Source organism: Diorhabda carinulata, chromosome 3 (assembly GCF_026250575.1).
Source record: "Diorhabda carinulata isolate Delta chromosome 3, icDioCari1.1, whole genome shotgun sequence".
In the NCBI taxonomy this organism is placed as follows: Eukaryota; Metazoa; Arthropoda; class Insecta; order Coleoptera; family Chrysomelidae; genus Diorhabda; species Diorhabda carinulata.
The window spans coordinates 4401191-4421213 of record NC_079462.1 but is presented as its reverse complement, the minus strand read 5'-3'; the positions used below and the strand labels follow the sequence as shown (position 1 = coordinate 4421213).

The 20023-nt window shown below is 32.7% G+C and overlaps 2 protein-coding genes across 10 annotated transcripts in view; both read right to left on the bottom strand.

Annotated features, from left to right (window-relative positions):
• The window catches only part of LOC130891824 (uncharacterized), a 49512-nt gene that overhangs the window by 17047 nt on the left and 12442 nt on the right, over positions 1 to 20023 (bottom strand). For 6 of the 9 annotated variants that reach the window (XM_057796850.1, XM_057796846.1, XM_057796849.1 and 3 more), the window contains 9 exons: positions 6430 to 6525; positions 6294 to 6377; positions 5348 to 5431; positions 4308 to 4388; positions 4171 to 4248; positions 3167 to 3220; positions 2359 to 2403; positions 2087 to 2305; positions 1822 to 2031 (listed from right to left, as the gene is read on the bottom strand). In XM_057796850.1, coding sequence (XP_057652833.1) covers positions 1822 to 2031; positions 2087 to 2305; positions 2359 to 2403; positions 3167 to 3220; positions 4171 to 4248; positions 4308 to 4388; positions 5348 to 5431; positions 6294 to 6377; positions 6430 to 6525 — 951 coding nt within the window. Of the gene's footprint in view, positions 1 to 1821; positions 2032 to 2086; positions 2306 to 2358; positions 2404 to 3166; positions 3221 to 4170; positions 4249 to 4307; positions 4389 to 5347; positions 5432 to 6293; positions 6378 to 6429; positions 6526 to 8978; positions 9039 to 9091; positions 9155 to 10032; positions 10081 to 10136; positions 10296 to 12089; positions 12207 to 12264; positions 12310 to 19660; positions 19957 to 20023 lie in introns of those variants that run through there. The other 3 variants (XM_057796852.1, XM_057796847.1, XM_057796851.1) reach the window with 3 other exon arrangements.
• On the bottom strand, positions 13180 to 17576 carry LOC130891842 (uncharacterized). The gene is made up of 2 exons (XM_057796879.1): positions 17273 to 17576; positions 13180 to 13978 (listed from the first exon to the last, which is right to left on the bottom strand). Exons 1-2 carry the CDS (start codon positions 17525 to 17527, stop codon positions 13835 to 13837), a joined length of 399 nt encoding a protein of 132 aa, XP_057652862.1. The 5' UTR covers positions 17528 to 17576; the 3' UTR covers positions 13180 to 13834.

Below are 20023 nucleotides of genomic sequence, written 5' to 3'. Positions count from 1 at the left end.
GAAACCCAAAGAATATGGACTACACATCAATGAACAAAAGACCATTTCTATGGACATAGAAAGAAATTTGACTAACTTCAATCAATGAAAAATCACGACAGACAAGAACCGATAAAGTCCAGAAGTTCAAATACCTGGGAGTGGCGGTTAAAGGTTAAACCAGGGAAATCGACAAAAGACTAGCAAGAGGAAACAAAACATTTGGAGCCTTAGGAGGATTATCAAGATAGGAAGTTATTTCAAGAACTGCAAGTTATGCAATTACAAGACAGTTACACAACCAACAGATTTCCAATTTCTGTTAATATTCTTCTAAGACTGTTACTTTTGGCAATTATTAGTTCGATTTCCTTTTCTTCTTGGCATTTAATACCTAGTAGTACACCCAAATACATGAAATTTTCTAGTTCCTCAAATTCTATTAACGTCCCATTATGTTTATGTACTTTGAAATCTGGGAGAGAAAAATACCAAGAGAGAAGATCAAACTATGAAATTTACACACTTTTCTAAGTCACTTAAAACAAAGACAGACTTTTGAAACGAGTTACACGAAAGATACCCGAGGGCAAGAGGAAAAGAGACCAAATATATAGAGATGGGAAGGGATCTGGATAGCTGTAACCATTTGAAAGTGACGACTGATCAAAACAAGGAATATAGATTTGATAGAGTCCAAGAGTTCGAATACCTGGGAGTGACAGTGAAAAACGAAAGAGGTGAAAACGTTTGGAGCCCTAGGAGGTTAATTAAGATCAAAAGAGCCGCCAAGTTACGCGTTTACAAGTTATACAACCAACGGTAACTCTATGGCAGTGAGTGTTGGATAATGAACAAAAAAGAAGAAAACAAAATAAATATATGGGAGAAAAAGGTACAAAGAAGGATTTTCGGAGGAGAGCGTGAGCAAGAAAAGAAGAGCGAACACCGATCTCAAAGTACTGTATGGTTAAGTTGAGATGGGATATGTGGTCAGAGCAAAATGACTCCGTTGGATGGGGCATTTAGTCAGAATGGACGAAGACATTTGGGTGAAAAGATCCTTGTTAGGATAGATAGATAGATAGATAGATAAGATTTAGAAAGAATAGGAATAGAGAACTGGCGTGAAGCAGCCATGAACAAAAATAGATGGAGGAAAGAAGTAGAGCGACTCCCCTCCTTGTGCCTATAAGGTCTGTTGAGCTGTTTATATGCATATAAGAGGAAAAGACGTAGACAAAAAAAAACGGTAGAAGGAAGTAGTAGAAGAAGACATTAGAGAGAAAAACATCCACAGCTGGAGAGAAAAAGCAAGGATCCGAAAGAGGTGGAGAGAAATGACAAAGATATGGATTTTAAGGGTCTGCATATGAGCCTATATTTAAAGAACCAATAGTGCAGTATTGCAGTGAATGTTGGACCATTAACAAAAAAAAGAAAACAAAGTAAACATATGGGAGAGAAGGACTAAGAAGAAGCGAAAAGGAAAAGAAAGCGATAACGGAAAAAAATTGATAAAAGCATTTAGAAAAAAATCTAGAAAGAATAGGAATAGAGAACTGACATGAAGCAGCCATGAACAAAAATAGATGGATCTTGTGTCTATAATGCCTGTTTTATGCACTACTGCGTTCATTTTTAATTGTTTCTCATTCAAATAACATTTTCTAAAAATAGGAAAAATATTACAATAAATTTCATTCCGATAAAAAAGGATAATACTTCAAATATGGGTTTTTATTATTAAATATTGCCATTTTCTAAAATATATTATGCGAAAGCTGAGGTAAGCAAAAAAATGTGAGCATATAATTTGCTACATTGTGAAAATATACTTACAGCTATTTGTAAATTACTTGCTCTTCTTTCGGCATCTTTAGTCGTTGTCTCCAATTCACTCAATTTATTTTTTAATTGTTGAATACATAAACAATGTTTTTGATTCTCATTCCTCAATTCCGCTTCTTTATTTCTCATATTATCGACCTCCTTTTCAATACAATTTAGTGCTTCTTTTTGAGTTTTTATTATATCTTCTTTATTTTTCACCTACAGAAAAAAAATAGATTGATCAAAAATATATTTTATAAACTTAATTTCTTACGGTGTTATCTAATTCGTCCACTTTATGTTCACACCGAAGTAATTTATCTTTTAATGAAATGATTTGATTTTCCAAACATTGAACTTCATTACAGCTCTTTTCACCCCTTTCTTTATCTGTCAACCACTCTTCTTCCCTTTTCTGATAGTTTTGTAACTCTTGTTGCAGCATCTTTAGCGTTTCAGCTTGGAATTTGATAAGTTCATCTCTTTCAATCAACTGAAATGATTTTTGTGTTAAAAATCTAAGACATTCGTTTTATTTTTGTTTACCTTTTCTATTTGTTCGTCGTTTGCTTCGCTAACGTCCGTTTGAACCTAAAAATGAAATAGTTATAAATGGATTGATACTGAACATTCCAGGAGTCTTAAAATAGATCATCGAATCTAAATGTATTTATAGAAATGCATAGGAAGGAACACGAATATCGGTTGGCTTTTGGTATTAGACTTGAAAGAATGCGGAAAATGTATGTCTCGGTCATTGAAGGTTTCCAATAGAATAAATTAACATTTTTTTTTATTTTAAGTGGTATTCGGATTCAGTTGAGGACTATACAACTGATGCTCAGATAGAGTGAACAATATTAAATTGGACATCATCAAGTTTTTAACAAATTGAAATTTACAGATGAAAAAAAAATGTAAACACCTTATAAAGAAGTTTAGCAATGATATATTTAATAAATAAAAACAAAAATTAGCGTAAACTCATATATAACAACATATAGAAATAATCAATAGTAAAAATACCAACTCTGGATTTTATTCGAGGATGGTCCTGACCCAACAAAGAAAACAAAACATAATCTCATTTTAGCTCCATAAAAAAGACATTAATTGCAGACATCATCCCTTCATTCTTGGAAAAGCTTTGACCACCGAGCCATTTTTTTCAAGTCCGAGAACAGAAAATAATCCATGGAGGCTAAATCTGGCGAATAGGGTAGATGAGGTAATTTTGTCTCAAAGCTAAATTCAGTTACATATATACATTTAAAAAAACTCTGTTTTTCAAAAATATACATCCCTTATTTTAATAAATTTGATGGGAGTGATTAGAAGGAAAAATGATTCTTACCTCAGTATTACCACAAAATCCTACACGTAGGCTATGTCTGCATAACTTACACAACTGGAAAAAAATATAACATTGTTAGAGGTTCGTTGTATTCATGAGTATTTTTGGTATCGAGCCCGCTAAATTGGGTATTAAAGATTAGATTATTTGGGTAGCACCAAAATATAAGAGTACTTCAAACATAACCTCAAACTTAGGCAAAAACATTATTTTTTAGTACAAAATATCGAACACTAGCAGATCCAGATATGGTGGGTCAATTTTGATCGTGGATTCAAATTCTACACAAAAAATTACTTCACAGTGAACAGAAGTGAATTACAACAATCAATAAAGAACTTTATGTCCTTACAGGTATCTTCAAACACTGTTCGAAAACATCAAGAGTATATAATACAACATTGAATACGATGACATAGAAATTTTAGACAAATGATGAATTAATAATATATATATTGTATCTTATGGTTCTCAATACTATATATGGAAAAGTTATCAACAAAGAACAGATTCAGCTAATAGTCTTCATAAAAAGATTAAAGTAAGAATCAACCAGACAATAATGGGGCTAAGTGGAACTCACAAACAAGCCCACCAATCCAATTATCTTCTCAAAGAAGCTAGAATAAATTACAAGAATATTTAAATATCAAGTGAAGACTCACTTTCAAGCACAATATTTCAGAAAGAAAAGAAACATTTTAAAAAGCCTAAACTTCGGAGCCATCAGGAAAAGGGGATTGTACATAAAATGAAGAGACCGTTCACTGGGGGAGAAAAACTAGAAGTTTGACCCTCAAAATCCTGCAGAGGATTCCCTCTTGATATTCAGATTAGTTCTTATGCGAATAAAATAAATTTGGGTGAGAAAAGAGTCTAAATACTACCACAAACACCAAGAAGTGAATGAAAACCTCAAATATCTACCAATAGGAAAAAGAAATTAAGAAAGGAAATACTGATAATGAAAAGAATAAATAAGCGTTGTTATGTGTTCTATTTACTTTCAATTTTCCTTTTATATCCTGTATGTAGAGTTCTAAGTCTCTTATTTTTTCTTCCAAAATTGCAGTTTGTTGACTCTGAAAATATTTTAAATTTACTAAATGGATAAATGCGTGTATTATTCATTATTACATACTTCCATATTCATCTGTGGACAAGGTTTCTGTTCCAATGTTTTAAGTCTATTTATTAATATGTTTATTTCTTCTTTATTTATCTAAAAAATAAGGAAACTATGGATGAAGAGGAAATCGAAATAAAAATACCGAAAACCCTAGTAAAATATAAAATAAAAGAAATGAAACGAGGGCGCAATTTCTATTTTTTTTTTCTTCGGAAAATGAAATGCTGGTATTGGTAAATATATGGAATATAGAAGTTGAAAGAACGAAAATGGAAATAAACATAAATAAGACGAAATTTATAATAACGATTACAACAAATAAAATGATTTTACACCATAAACAAAAAGATAATGCAGCAAAATAATTATGTAATATAACCTCAAAATAAAAATATACAAAAGAGAATTGGATGATCAAGCAAAAGCACAAAACTAAAATTGAAGTAATCGAATTCAAAACAAAAATAGCGAGAAAATAGATTGTACTGAAACACATAAGAAAAATAAAGAAGCCAACAGCAATAAAATAAATATAATTGAATTGATATGAACATATAAGGAGAATGAAAATAAAGAATAACCAAGAAAATAATTCAGATGGATAAACCAAGAAAAAAGGAATAGGAGAAGACCAAGAAGGTGACAAAAGAAATGGGAAAACTCTGGAGCAAATTGCTGTATTGCCAGGGGCAGAACAGCATGGTAACAATCAGTGGAAGAGGACAAAAGGTCACAATTCTAAGTAAAGAAAGGAGTAAGGAAAAGCAAGAAGGTTTAATTATTTGATATTAGAAAATTAAAATCATATTTCACTGGAAACGGAAAAATACAAGGTACAACATTTATGAATTTTATAGTTGTTTTATTATAATAAATATAAATTATACTTTTGAAAATATTCAACAGAGAAAAAGTGAAATGCAATTTTTTCTCGAATTCAGTGGAAAAGTTAACATTGAAGATGAAGAAAAATTATTGCTAGAGCAAGAAATTCCTAAAGAGCAGTAGTATCTAATTTTTCAGAAAAAGGTTTATGAAAGCATCATTTTTACCTTTTTCTGTTCGTTAGCTTCGCACATACAACATTCCAATTCCTTAATTTTATTGTTTAAAACGCAATTTTCCGAATATGTTCGCTGAAAATAATAAAAATTACTATGTACATAATTTTTCAACAACGACAGAGATATACTGGGTGGTCCAATGAGAATATTCCTTGGCCATCTCAGGAACCAACTAAAATGGAGTTTATTTCCAGTAAAAAGTATCCAAAGTGAAGCATATAAACTATTTAAACATTTCTTTGATATTGCAACAGATATAACACGTTTTCCAAAAAAAATTACCCTTAGCTATGTTAAGAATGAGCAAGGTATAAAAATTTTAACACAAAAGTTGTATCAACAAAAGCATTATAATTATTTTTAGAATTTTTCACCATCAGGAACGATGTACTGGGTGTTGAATTTGAGAAGAACATTTTAAAACAAAAGTGTAGCCACGGGGTTAACCTGAAAGTTATTTGGGTTTCTAGTAAAAATGGTACAAATGTATATAAGAGAAGCACATCCAAATTATTTATAAAATTTTGTAAGTAATATGCAGGATGTTCTAATAAAAAAATGGTCTTCTATGATAAAGTTGTCAATTTAAACAATCTTTTAACTTTTAACATGTACTGGGTGTTTCGATAAGATTGGTCTTTAGTCATATAAAGAATTGACTACAATAAATCTTGAGAAAAAATTTCGAAACAAAAATAGCCATAAGAAGAACCTGGACATTAATTGAGCATTCTTTTAATACTGGGACAGATGTACGAGGTTTTCCAAAAAAATGGCCTTTGCCAGAGAAATTACAAAAAAAAAAATAATCCTGAAGAAAACTATATAAAATTAATCAACCTGTAGATCCCATTTTGGGAAACACTATGGTAAAAATATGAATTCTATCAAATATCTTATTATACCAAATGAACATGTAGGGTTTTATGCTTACCTTTACCCTTTCATTGGCATCGCACAAGCATCCCTCTAACTCTTTAATTCTCTCAGTCAAAGCACATATTTGAGAACATTTTTCCTAAAAAACGAGAATTTTAAAATAATTTATTATCAAAGCATAAATGAAATACCTTTTCTTCGACTTCTTGAAGCCTTTTACTTTCTTCTAAAGTATTTCTAAGCTCGTCTATGGTTTTATTTAGTTTTTCTACTTCCTCTTGAGTAATCTGTACAAAGATACGAATGCATATTTTTATTTGTTGCTTCTCATCAATAATTTTAGTAATATTTAGGATAAAAAGGTTAATAAAAGGGATTTATATTCAATGAACAGGATAGAAAAAGATCGTACTCATAAATATTCTGAAATGCTGCAAAAAGAAGCCAATAGTTTTTTTTATTTTGTTAATAAATATGACACAAGAAAGAAGTTATATCTCCCCTAGGAATATACAGAGTTTTCGGGAACTTGATGTGCAAAAAAATCGGTAGTGAGTAGATTACGTGAAAATAATGATCTCATACGACCTCTCGTTTCTGAGTTATCAGCCTTCAAAGTTACGAAATCAGCACTTATATTTATAACTTTAAAAGAATGATTACGCATACCCATGTAGTGTGTTTGACGGAATAAATAATTCTACACTACTATCTGAAGGCCGGGGCGACTTCGTAACTTCGCAACAATTCGTAACTTTTACAGGGACAACCTGTACAATCTAAAGATAGCAAAAATGGATTTTTTCCACGCGATTTTTCAACAAAAATGTACTCTTTGTTCAACTCGATAGAATTTATGGTTTATGTAAATTTTTAGATCGTTGTACATGCCAAGATACCGTTCGCCATAAAGAGACATTCTGATGAAAATTATCATAAATTGTAATTATCTATTGAAAATACTTACAGGAGGTATTAAAACACAAACATTTCTAATTGAACTGCATACTCTCGAACATCGTGTTACTCACATATTGAATGTAAAAAATTTAATTGGCTAGCCCACAACTTATCAAATAAAAACAAAAAAACTATAATGTGACTATGCAAAAGGACCCTTCCCTACCAATCCATATATTAGGAAAAATGTTATTAAGTTAATTTTTCACATCATTTAGGAAGTGGGAAGGGGATCCATCATCTATCTGCGAATGTTTCAAGCATGTACCAAGGTTCTAAGTAAAAATTTCTCCGAAATGATTTCCCATTCATGTTATGTGATATTTCTCTAAACATTCGCAAAGGCATGCACGATAGAGCCCCTGGCCACTTCCTAAATGATGTAAAAAATCATCATAATAACATTTTTCCTAATACGTGGATTGGACGGGGAGGTCCATTTGTATAGCCACCACATTCCTCTGAATTAATGCAATGGATTCATTTCTTTGGGGATATCGTAAAATATATGTAATACAGGTAGACACAAGGAACGAAATTATCGATAAAACAAACTTCCATTTTGACGCTATAAGAAAGAATCTTGAGATGCTCTTCCAAGTTCAAAGAAATTGACTCTGGAAGTGTTTAGATGTTCAAGGTGCCCACTTCGAACATTTATTACAGTTTTTTACTTTACTGTTCGACAGTATTCAGTTCAATTAGAAATATTAGAAATACCTCCTGTAAGTATTTTCAATAAATAATTACAATTTATGATAATTTTCTTCAGAATGTCTCTTTATGGCGAAAGGTTTCCTTAGCATGTACAACGATCTAAAAATCTACATATCTCCCAAACTATAAATTTTATCAGAGTATCTTTTTGTTAAAAAATCGATTAAAAACTTATTGTTGCTATCTTTAGATTGTACAGGTTGTGCCTGTAAAAGTTACTGATTGTTAACCCCGTTGGGTATGAGCCACCCCGGCCTTCAGATGGTAGTGTAGAATTATTTATTCCGTCAATCATACTACATGGACATAAGTAATCAACAATTAAAAATTCCTAATGTGGAAAATACATTTTTTCTACGACCGTGCGTTTTAACCCACTTTCCCGCACGCATTTTAGTTTTGAAAGTGTCCCTTTCCCACACTAGGGCGGGAAAGTAAAATTATGCAAATTTTGACCTTATTAGATAGTTTTTTACTTCGGTTATAACTATTGTTACTGCAGGTAAAGAAATATTTACGAAATAGTCCATCAAATGAAATTTAAACCTTTTGTAGCATTTTTAATTTGTTGAAAATATCAAATAATAAAGATATTTTTTATATAATCTTGTACATTCTTCAGAGGAGTGTCACAAAACAACAATCGAACCACCCGGGTTTGATATCAGTTGCTAAGACAACTCAGGCGTATAATTGTAACTAAAACGTCAAAGTTGTTTAAAACGTCTTGGAAGTGAACGAATACGAAGTACAATCTTCTAAATTAAACCACATTAAACCAAATAACTCCAATGGTTTGTTGGAATAAAATAATTTTTGAAAAATGGGTCGTTCTATATATGGTCGTAGAAAAAATAATATTCCTAACTAATGCGTAAAGTGTCTTTCTGCACTTGACCGCTTGCCGAACTCCGCTCCGCGTCGTTCGGGACAACTTCAGTCGCGTGCGGGAAAGTATCACTTTCCGCACTTGTCACGACATCTACTCACTCCCGAATTTTTTACATCAGGTCAGGGAACACCCTGTATTATTTAAAAGATCATTATAATTTTAATGACTTACGTATGACGTAATGTCTAATTTATTTCTTTGATTATCAATGGTTTGCATTAAACATCTGTTCTACAAAAAAAGTGCGAATCAACGGATAGAAGAATATTATTTGAAAAAGTTACCTCCTTTTTTAAAGCAAGCAAATTCTCTGTCAACTTTCTATCTTTTTGACAAGCACATTTCTCCTGCAATAAGAATAATGTCACATATACTGGCTTCAATAAAAATTGCAACGTTCAGATCTCGTTACAAGATTTTATTTCCAGGGATCAAAATGATGATTCAATATTTATGGATTTTTATGAACCATATAAATACATGGAAGCACAGCAGGTTCTAGTCTTTGGACAATGCAAAAAAGAATGGACAGGAATTGCCGTGTTGGATCAAGACTAACACCTCTATCTGGGGTGCTCTGCACGTTAGCCACGCTAAGGAAATTTAGCGTGTTACCGTCTCTACCTCGATCGTAAAGTCGATAAAGCTTACGTTTCAGCATCGAACGATCGGATATTTGAAGTTCTCCAGATAGCCGCACTGCAGATTGGTTCGGCTGCTTAACTAACGCCACTGTTCCCATAGTTTCGTTAGTAATTACAGTTACCGGTCGTCCAGAACGCGGCGCGTCTGCAACAGAGCCCGTTTTTAAGACTTGCTGGTACGTCTTCCACACTGTTGAAACGATTTGATAGCGGCGAGTTCGGAAATTGTTGTTGAAATTCGGTAAACATAGTTTCGTAAAAAATAAATTCTTTCTTATATTGGTTATTCATTTTCAAAATTTCTCGTGACACAGACACAACTGTTTGAAGCACGAACATGTTTTGTTTTAATCTATTTTGACAGCGTTGCCATACTTATGAGGGTTGCTGGACTTATACGGATCTTTCGAAGGCGTTGCCTAACTTATGCTGGTCTTTGTATTACCATTAAAAAAGGTATTCCGAATCACAAATTTTCTGTATATTTTTTACTGTTATATCGATTACTAATTAAAAAAAAAAACGAAATGTTTTTTAAAACTAAAGCAAAATAAACGATATGGACTCAAATAAATTTTTACCTTACTAAAATCTCTGCTTAATTGATTCACGCGTTCCACCAATCTACACTAATTAAAGAATGAGTTAAAAATATTTTTTCAATTTGAACTGCATACCGACTTACTTTATCTGAAAGACAGTTCTCTAATTCTACTTTAAGTTTTTCAGTCTGTTCTTTCAACTCGTTATTTTCATAATTAATTTTACGACATTGTTCAGCTATACATAACCCTTGCTGTGTAGTTTTCTTATATTTTTCTTTCAACTGCTGTTTTTCTTCTAGCTGGATTAAAAAAATACATGGTACGGTAAATTGTATGTCTTCATATAATAATACATTAACTTATTAGAAGTGTCAGTGTAAAGTTTGACGTCAAAAAAGTAAACCAATAAATTAAAAGAAAAAAGATGTCCACCGAAATTGTGAAAATCGAAAAATTGGAGTATCGAGCCATCAAGTACCTGTATTTGAAAGGGTTAAGAGGTAAGCAGATTTACGTAGATATTCTTAATACTCTTGGTGATCAATGTCCTTCGTATGCGACCGTGAAAAATTGGACTGCAAGTGTCAAAAGAGGTAAATTTTCCATTGAAGATGATGACCAATCGGGAAGGCCAGTTCCCGAATATATCGATGCAGCTCATGACATGATTTGTTGCAAAATGGATCCCCAAATGTTTGATTGTTGACCAAAAGCGTGCAAGGGTAGAAGCATCGCGCTCGATCTGTACTCGATTTGAAAACGATGTAGACTTCTTAAACCGAATTGTTACTATGGATGAGACTTGGGTACATTTCTACGATCCAGAAACAAAGCAACAATCGATGGAATTGCGACACTCTGGTTCTCCAAGACCAAGAAGTTTCGTGTCCAAAAATCTGCTGGAAAAGTTCTTGCTTCAGTTTTTGGGATTGTCATGGAGTAATCATGATTGATTTTTTGTATAAGGGTAGGCTACGAATTGTTCAATATATCCTCGTAAATTGGTGTATAGTATTGGGGATATCAATAAACACTTTCTCAACAGTTGCTAAAATAGGGCCAAGAAGAATTGTAGTACCAAACATCTCTCAAAATAATACTAGATCAAGAAGTTTCATTGTACAGGTATATTAAATTGGGAAAAGAATAAGTTTTACGTTGGTATGAAAAGACAAACACATTTACTTTAAAGAGGGTTGGTACTAAAATTGGAGAAAAATTGAAAAAGATAGAAGGCCATGTTTAGGTCGACACGTTTTGAGGAGAATTTATTAAAAAAATAGTTTTATTAGAATTCATCCGCTATAATTTGATTATGATTTATTGCCCCATCCACCGTAAAGACCAGATCTGGCTTACTCCGATTATTTTCTGCTGCCAAACTTAAAAAATTGCTTGATGTAAAGAAAAACGTAATTTTGTTTCAAACGTACTCTTAGGATAGTTCGAAGAAATTACTGCCCACTGATATAGACCGTGAAGCCGGTCCTGTTCCAGTACGTTATCGAAACTAAAATTTAGCGAGGGCGCTTAGTACTTTTTGTATTTATTTACTGTTTACTTTTTGTGACTTTTTTACATTATGTTGTAACATTTTTTATAGAGACAATTTCTAAGAAGGCAAACTAGAGATTTTCAGGAAACTAAGATTCTAGAAAGTGATGATAGTATATAAAACGAGTCTCTAGAAGCAGAAGAGCCAGTGAACAATTTGATGTCATGGTGAATACATCGGGATAGTGATAAGTAAACATAACGTTGTAACTAAATAATTTAGTTTAAGAGTTAGTGAATAGTTTACTGTGATAAGTGTTAGTGAATAGTATATAAATACATTACATAAGTATGTATAAATGAATCTCACGAATTTTATGACTGAAAACTGTTTAAATAAATAAAAAGAACATCACATTACAAACTATTTGGACTAAGTAGTTTGTTTTTATACAATAAAGTAATTTTTTCATTGAGAAGTCATTTTTATGTTAAATCGTCTTGTATACCTTTAGATCTAGTCAAGTTTAATTCCAACAGGTTAAATATACTATGAAAAAAAAAATGTTTTATAAGAAAAATTTAAAAAATATACATACAAACTTATTAAAATCATTTTCCAATTTTTGAACGTGACATTTTGTTTCTCTCAACTTTTCTTCTATTACTGAATTGCATTTTTCTAACTTTTCTTTGTCTATTTTTAAAGCACGGTTCTAGAAATATAAAAATTTTACTGTTTACTGTATCGATGTAATGATACACTACAAATACCTCAGTTTCGAGCCTACGTTTTCCATCTTCTAAACAACTAATTAGCTATAAAAATAATGTGGAATGGAATTAGATATTACAGCAGGTTTTAGTTATGTTTATATTCAATAAAAAAACCTTAACGCAAACTTTTAACTTTATTTTTTTAACTGAATACACCTCAACAATTCAACAATTTTTTTTCTGCTTCTCTAATTTTGCTTTTCACATTTGCTTCATTGATCTTGCACTAAATAAAAAATATGATACTGTTAAAAATGAAATGGGGAGCAAAAAAGGTGATTTTAGTCCGGGATAGTTCGGAGACCCCCTGAATTTTCTAATAAATTTCGATGAAGTTGGCAAGCACAGCTTAGAGCAGGGCTTCTTAAACTGTGGGTCGCGAGACTACTGAGAAAGGGTCGCGAGACTACTGAGAAAGGGTCGCAAAGATCTGATACTTTTCAATCATTATAAATAAAATTTTAAAATTAGTATACACACTACGTACAAATATAAATACAAATAAAAATCATACAAAATACTATTGTAGTTTTATTATAACTATTTTTTGAAAAAAGTGGCAATGCAAAACTGTTATGTAGGGCCTATAAATGAAAATATGGAAGTAGCATTTAAAATAATAAATACAACGCGCTCCTCGATTTTCAACTGAACGTTTATATGGAGGAGGGGGTCGTTTAAAATTTCCTAAACTTGAAGGGGGTCGCTATATAAAAAAGTTTAAGAAGCCCTGGCTTAGAGCACTCGAAATTTGAGACTTTTAGGCTGATAACTTTTTTATTTTGTACAAAAAACTTGTAGGCAACAAACTTGTAGGAAATTTCATGCCTCACAACAAGATACGACTAGATTTCCAAAATTTTTCCAATTTGTTTCTTCATGCGGTAAGTATAGTAAAATTAAAATTTTTGGAAATATAGAGAAAATGTTTCTAGAAACGTTGTTTTCAAAATTAAGCCCACATAAGCTGAATTTATAGAGGTTGTCTCATAAATATTGTCGCTTTCCATTGTTCACTGTTTATTAAATATTGTTTGTTCTATGGAATTAACGTTCAGTTAGTTCTTTGAGACCTTGGTAAAACCACCCTTTGGACTTGTATCCTATGGCCCCGTTCGACTATATTTTGTTCGCAAAGCCCTAGACCGAGTCAAGGGGTGAAATATTTAACTGCGAAGGTGAAATTAAACAAAAATTTCGAATCTAATAATCAGTTTTTTTCTATTTTACCTTGTTAAACTAAGAACTCATCGACCACACTACGTATTATCCTTCAAACTATAATTCTTCCTTTGTTGATTGCAGCAAACTGCATCTCAACATTGTGACATTCATGAAATGAACATTGATTGAAAATTCATTTTGAATTTTGCAAATTTGAAGACGACAATTTTTTTAAATAACATTTCCCATATACTTATTTCTGTATAATTGTTTTAGTACACGCATGAATAAATTTGAAAGTTTTCCGATAAATTAGGGATTGAAAATCTAGTTTAATCACATTAAGAGGTATAAATTTTTTCTTCTTCTTCATCGTACGTTAGGACTTAGTCCTGTGTTTGCATCAATGGTTGCCTAATTGCATCTGGGATGATGAAGACCAGCTTTCATACCATCTTGTAGGCGGTCGGGTTGTATTCGGTTTTTCTTCCTTTGCAATATTTGACAACCTGTCATCTGACATTCTGTCCACGTGGTCTCCCCATTCCTTTGGAAGGTTTTTTTGTATGAACAAAAAAGAAAAATATATCAGATTAAAAGACTCAAAGCTTCAACGTAATTAATTAAAAGAATGACGAATATGATTGGGTCGAAAATATTTTCTATGCGGTTTCCTTTACTTTCTCGGACTATATGTATAATTTAGAAATTGAAATTCCATATTGGTTTCTAATAAAAATCAAAGTAGTAGTCTGTTAGGTTAGAATGAATTTGTTGAAAATAAATTAGGTGTGAGTCGCTTATAATATACAGGGCGGTTGTCTATTCCATGATACAGATTATTTGCAAATTTGTATGAGCGAGGACAAAATTTGTACCAAAATTTTTCACCGATGAGGAAATTTACATATTCGGATTTCATTGCGAAATTTTTCACTGTGGATGTAATTTGAGGTAATATGAGGAAGTTTCGGTATTATATCACTTAAAAGAACTTCAATTTCCGTATTTTTGTATTAAAGAAAATTAGCAAGCCTTAATTCATTTTATTAAAGACCTTATACAACATTTTCATCATTTAATTCCATGAAGCTATTGAGGAAATCTGAAGGGAATTGAAATAATCAAACAAGTTTAGGGGTGAATTATTTGTATCAAAAGTTGTTCTTCCTATAAACAAATTTGAAATAAAATTTTTTTGCCCACATTGTATAATAAATGAATCATTGAATCATAAACATGCGTGCGTGACTATTTTTAGAAATAATTCATCAGAAAAAAGTGGACAATTAAATATGATTTGATACGAGTTTAAATTTATTATAATGGGGGGGTCCTTGGCCCCGCTTTGCTCTCATAACATCTCTTATATGATCATGAGGTGAGCAGAGAAACATTTTTATTTTATTTTATGTCTTTAGTCTCAAAATAGGCTACAGTTTCAGCAATAACTTCTTGCAAGATGTCCAACAAGCATTCTCTTGAGATCTGAGAACTAGGGCGACAAGATCTGGAGAATACAGTGGATGCGAGAGCAATTCAATGCATATACCATGGAATTTTCATTTATTTGTGACACGGTGTATTTTCTTTATAAAACAACATTTTCTTCTTCTAATGGAACCGTTTTTCACGATTTCTTCCTTCAAACACTCTAATAAAGCAACTTATTGTTTATTTTTCACTTTGATATTATTTTTCCCTAAGATATTATACAGTGCGCATTCGAAAATACTCATTCCATAACCTCACCAACCGACTTTCCGAGCTTTGAAGTCTGTTGATCACGTGCAGTTCAATCGGTTCACTGTCATCGAGTCCGGTGTGAAATGATAGAGTTTTGATGCCAAATGATACTCAGAATAATAAATTCGTTTTTTTGGTCGATTGTGAGCTCGCGCTTCCAATAAAGCTTTCAAAAATCCAAATATTCAACCACGAAACGTCCAACACGTCCACTCTCAATAAGCTTCACTCTATGGTTATCCGAAATCATTTTGTGGAGTTTTTTTTTAGGTTTCGAACACCCGAAATTCTTTTTTATTCATTTTTTCCAACTAATAGAAGTTGCTTCACTCGAAGTGCTCACAAACTAATAATGACAGCTGTCAAATTTTACTCGTGCCTTTTGAAGGTTGGTACTAGCTGAAAATCATAAAGTGTAATAGTAGTGGCACCATCTATGTCTCATTTGACGAACTTTTCATCCCACATAAAAGATAATTAAGTTTCTTCTGTGATGAAAAACTACTCTTCTTTTACTGCGACAAAAAGCTCTGCGATCGATGTTGGGGCACAAATTATTCGTTTAAACTTGTCCCAAAAACATTCAATACGATTTAAATCAGAGCTGCATGCTTGCTGGGTTTTGTGTACTTCTCTAATGGGATCGATGTGGATGTAGAGCTGCTAAAATCTTCCTCGATGTATCTTAAACCTCCTTTCCGGTAACCACGGATTAAAACAAGATCCGTTTGGACTGTGTGTGACCATGGATGGACCCGTGATGCCCCACTATAAAAACTACCACAAGGATTTTGGAATTGGATCTTGGAACAGCCAATCAAGCTTCTCAGCGTGAACATTCTTCCCTTCCCTTCTTCCAAGCATCAGCGGCATTCCCGATTATTCGTGATACCTATAGTAACTTAGATAGTCGATTAAAAGACCAGTCACTAATTCCCTAGTTGTATCCCACGTCTAAACGAAGCAGTTGCTTAGTAAGACAGGCAAAAAATCCATCTATGTGTGTCTTAGCTCTAGGTGTTTCAATCCATCTCCTTAGTTAGGGATTGTCTTACGAGAAGACTTCTTAGCGTTGTGTTAGCTAACTTTTGGCTACACCACTTGTGGTTTTGAGAAAGATCTCCGTCGATAAGCTTCATATACACCGAAGAAATCATCTATTCGATGCAGCATCCTTCTGCCGTTTCCATAGAGGCTTCATAGTTCATAGTTACGTTGTGGACGACTAAAGGCTGTTAAGCACGTTGGCCTCCTGATAGGCCTGTCGCACATTACTTCGCATTACCAATGGCCGATGTCTTCTTCTTCTTCTTCTTCCAAGCATCAGCGGCATTCCGGATTGTTCGTGATGTCTATATCAACTTAGATGACCGATTAAAACACCAATCACCAGTCGTATTCCACGTTTAAATGAAGTTGTCGATTGGTGTCTTCGCACCAGGCGTTTCCATCCATCTCCGAAAAGACATCTTAGCGTTATGGTAGCTACACTGGTAATTTTGAGAATGCTCTTCGTGGCGGGGTCAGAAGTATCATCCTCCTCCATGCACCGGCGGCACTCCGGATCATCCATGATGCCCATGGTTTGAAAATGGAGTGTTAGATGACCGTGTCCGGTTGAAATTCCGGTCACTAGTCGGATTTCGCAGACAGAGTGTGTACTCTCACTTATAGAGACCTCAAAAGAGAAAATAATAGATTCAGATGGTTCCAATGTCCAATTTAGATGATCCCGTGAAAAACGTAGCAGTTCTTCACGCTTGATATAAGTTTTAAGCCTTCTGTAAGTATTTTAAGGGTCACATTATTTTCCTTCAGTTTTTTCATCTCATTTATAGCAACTCCTAGTATGACGAATTTAAACGACGTTTGTTTGCGTATATCCCAGTAAAAATGAAATTAGACAAGTTCTAAATTAATTCTTCATAGATAATGATCAAAGATATGTAGGTAGTTTTAGTTCTACTTGGATTCAAATTATAATCTGCTCGTTTGTAAGTCAATGTCATATGCGCAATAGAGGTCAATGAAACTGTAAAGGAAATTGAAGATAAGGGTTGCTAATTTGTTATTTAATATTATTATCAGATCTTACAGCTGAATCTGCTCTCTCTTCGAGATATTTCAGTTCGACTTCGACTTTAAAAAGTCTCCTTATCAATATTTTATTCAATATAAAAAGTTCTTCCAACTGATTGTGTTTGATATCGACTAATTTGTTTAACTGAATAATTTCGTTTTCCATAAAACTGTACAAATTATTGTTAATAGAAGTTTTATTTATGCTGTTCAATTGCTCTTTAATATATTCGTTGTACATAGTTCGAGATGTTTCGGTTGCTTCTTGCATTTTTTGGTCAAGGCAGTCAAGAGATAACTGAATTTCGTATTTTATCAAGTCCAAATCTCCTTTCTAAAAATTATGTGTTTTTTAATACACCTCACTAGTAAAAATTTCCCAAAATGAATTAAAAAGTAGATAATACTCAAAATGACTGCGTTTCAATTCGTCGCTAGGGGCGCTGGTGTAGTAGAGTGTCATTAATGTTTATACTGTCTTCAAAATGTCATGTCATATGTCACTTGAACGCAGAATCGTGAATATTGAAATGTTTATAAAAACTAGAAGGTCACTAAGGTGCACATTGTCTTCGAAATGTCATGTTAAATGTGACATAAATGTAGAATCGTCAGAGTTGAAATGCTCATTAATCCTACAGTGTCCTTACGCTGGACTGTCTTCGAAATGTCATGTCAAATGTCAATTGAATGCATAGTCGTCAGGATTGGAATGTTTATGAATACTAGAGTGTCATTAAGGTATACACTGTCTTCGAAATGACATGTCAAATGTGACTTTAATGCATAATCATTGAAAGCATTGAAAAGTTTTTGAGGGAAACTAGGTGCGATATGTAGTGTCAAATGTGACATAAATGTAGAATCGCCAGGGTTGAAATGCTTATAAACTTAAATGTTTTTGAGGGATAATGTATGTTAAATCTCACTTAGGTGTAGAATCGTAAGGGTTGAAATGTTGATTAATATTAGAGTGTTTTTAAGGTACACTGTCTTCGAAATGTCACTTTAATACACCAGAGCTTCATTAACCTAATTGAGGTACACTGTGATCGATATGTCACTTTAACTATGTCCAAAAGACTATGTCAAATGTGGCATTCATATAGAATTGTCAGAATTTGAATGTTAATAGAATCCTCGAATGTTTTTATGAGAAAACTGTCCTTAAAATATCGTGTGAAATGTCACTTTAATCTCTAATTTATAGGTTGACATGATTTTGAAGGAAAGTGTGTCCAATATGTCACAAATATCACTTTAATCCCTAACCATTAGGGTTGAAATGGTTGTGAAGGAAACTGTCTCCGAAATGTCATGTCAAACTTCAATCCATAATCATTAAGGTTCGATTGCTTTTCAGGGATACTAACTTCGAAATGTCATGTCAAATGTCACTTAAATGTAGCATCGTAAGGGATTCCTAAAATGTTTTGAAGCGAACTGTCTCAGAAATGTCATGTAAAAAGTCAGACTTCAATCCATAATCATTAGGATTGGAATGTTTTCAGGGATACTACCTTTGAAATGTCATGTCAAATGTCACTTAAATGTAGCAGCGTAAGGAATTCCTCAAACGTTTTAAAGCAAACTGTCTTCGAAATGCCACTTCAACAGTTTTTAAGAAATAACAACGACAATGACATGGGATTTATGATTATGTCTCAATGTTGTTAATGGTTTTGACGGCAAACAATTGTTGTAAAATTTTTTAAACGTAAAATATACAGCGACTAGATTGAGACAATGTATAAAGTGAAAAACACGTTTCATATTTTATAATTCCACCTTAATAATTTCATAAGAAATGTTCTTATAATCAAACAATATTGTAACAAGGTTTTAATTGAAGATTATTTTTTTTATCCCATGTAACTCGATTTATCTAAATAATTATCGAACATTCAGAAGTCTTCTAAAATGTTTTGAAGAATATTCTAGAGATCTAAGATATTGGAGTGGCTATAAAAATATCACACAACGTAATAGGAGAGTTGCAGGTTTTCTTGTTCCCAATATCTGATAAAATGTCCTACGATAGGGAACAATTACAGCCGAAACTGTACCCGCAATTATTTACAACAAAAAAACCTGTCTGATAAATCGAATCACTGTTTCATCACCAGTATTTCCAACTTTCTTGTGGTGGTAGGCGAGCAAACGCACAATGAAACCATACCACACCAAAAGAAACTCTTCCTAAGTACCAGCCCTGCAGAGGAAAAGTTTTCCTACATCATAACCATTCCAGGAATGAGCCAAGTTACTCATGAAATTGATTCTACTACAAATAAAAAAAATTCAACGAGTCTCTATCTGACTTGGAGGGAGGTTGATATGCCATTTATGTCGACTTAGATTTTATGTTAGATGTAACAAAAATTGTAATTAAAATATTTCTTACCAAAGTAACTAATTTGTTCATTAATCTCAAGGAATCTTCTTTCAAAACATTATTTTCCTAAAAATTTCGTAACCGTTTTCTATTACTACCACTTGATAAATTTTAAATTAGTTTGTTTTTTGAAAAGCCATGGATTTTTTAGACGTTTTACTTCTTTTTATTGAATTCCAGATTATTAACATACATTTTAACGGGAATATGTTTCGGAACGCAAACGTTTCGTCTTCTTCTCAACACATCTTCATCTTCTATTTCTAATTGTTCTTTAGAAGTACCAATGAACGTGTTCCTTCTGCTGACTACAGCATTGGATACGGTCATTTTCGATCTCTCTTTAATGCGATTTAATAAATTCCGGCACTT

Excerpts from the sequence above, each read along its gene's own strand:
- LOC130891842 (XM_057796879.1), bottom strand. The coding sequence starts at position 17,527 with ATGCAAGAAGCAACCGAAACATCTCGAACTATGTACAACGAATATATT. Across the intron at positions 13,979-17,272 it reads AAGAGAGAGCAGATTCAGCT|GAATGGGGAGACCACGTGGA; the intron begins GTAAGATCTGAT and ends AACCTTCCAAAG.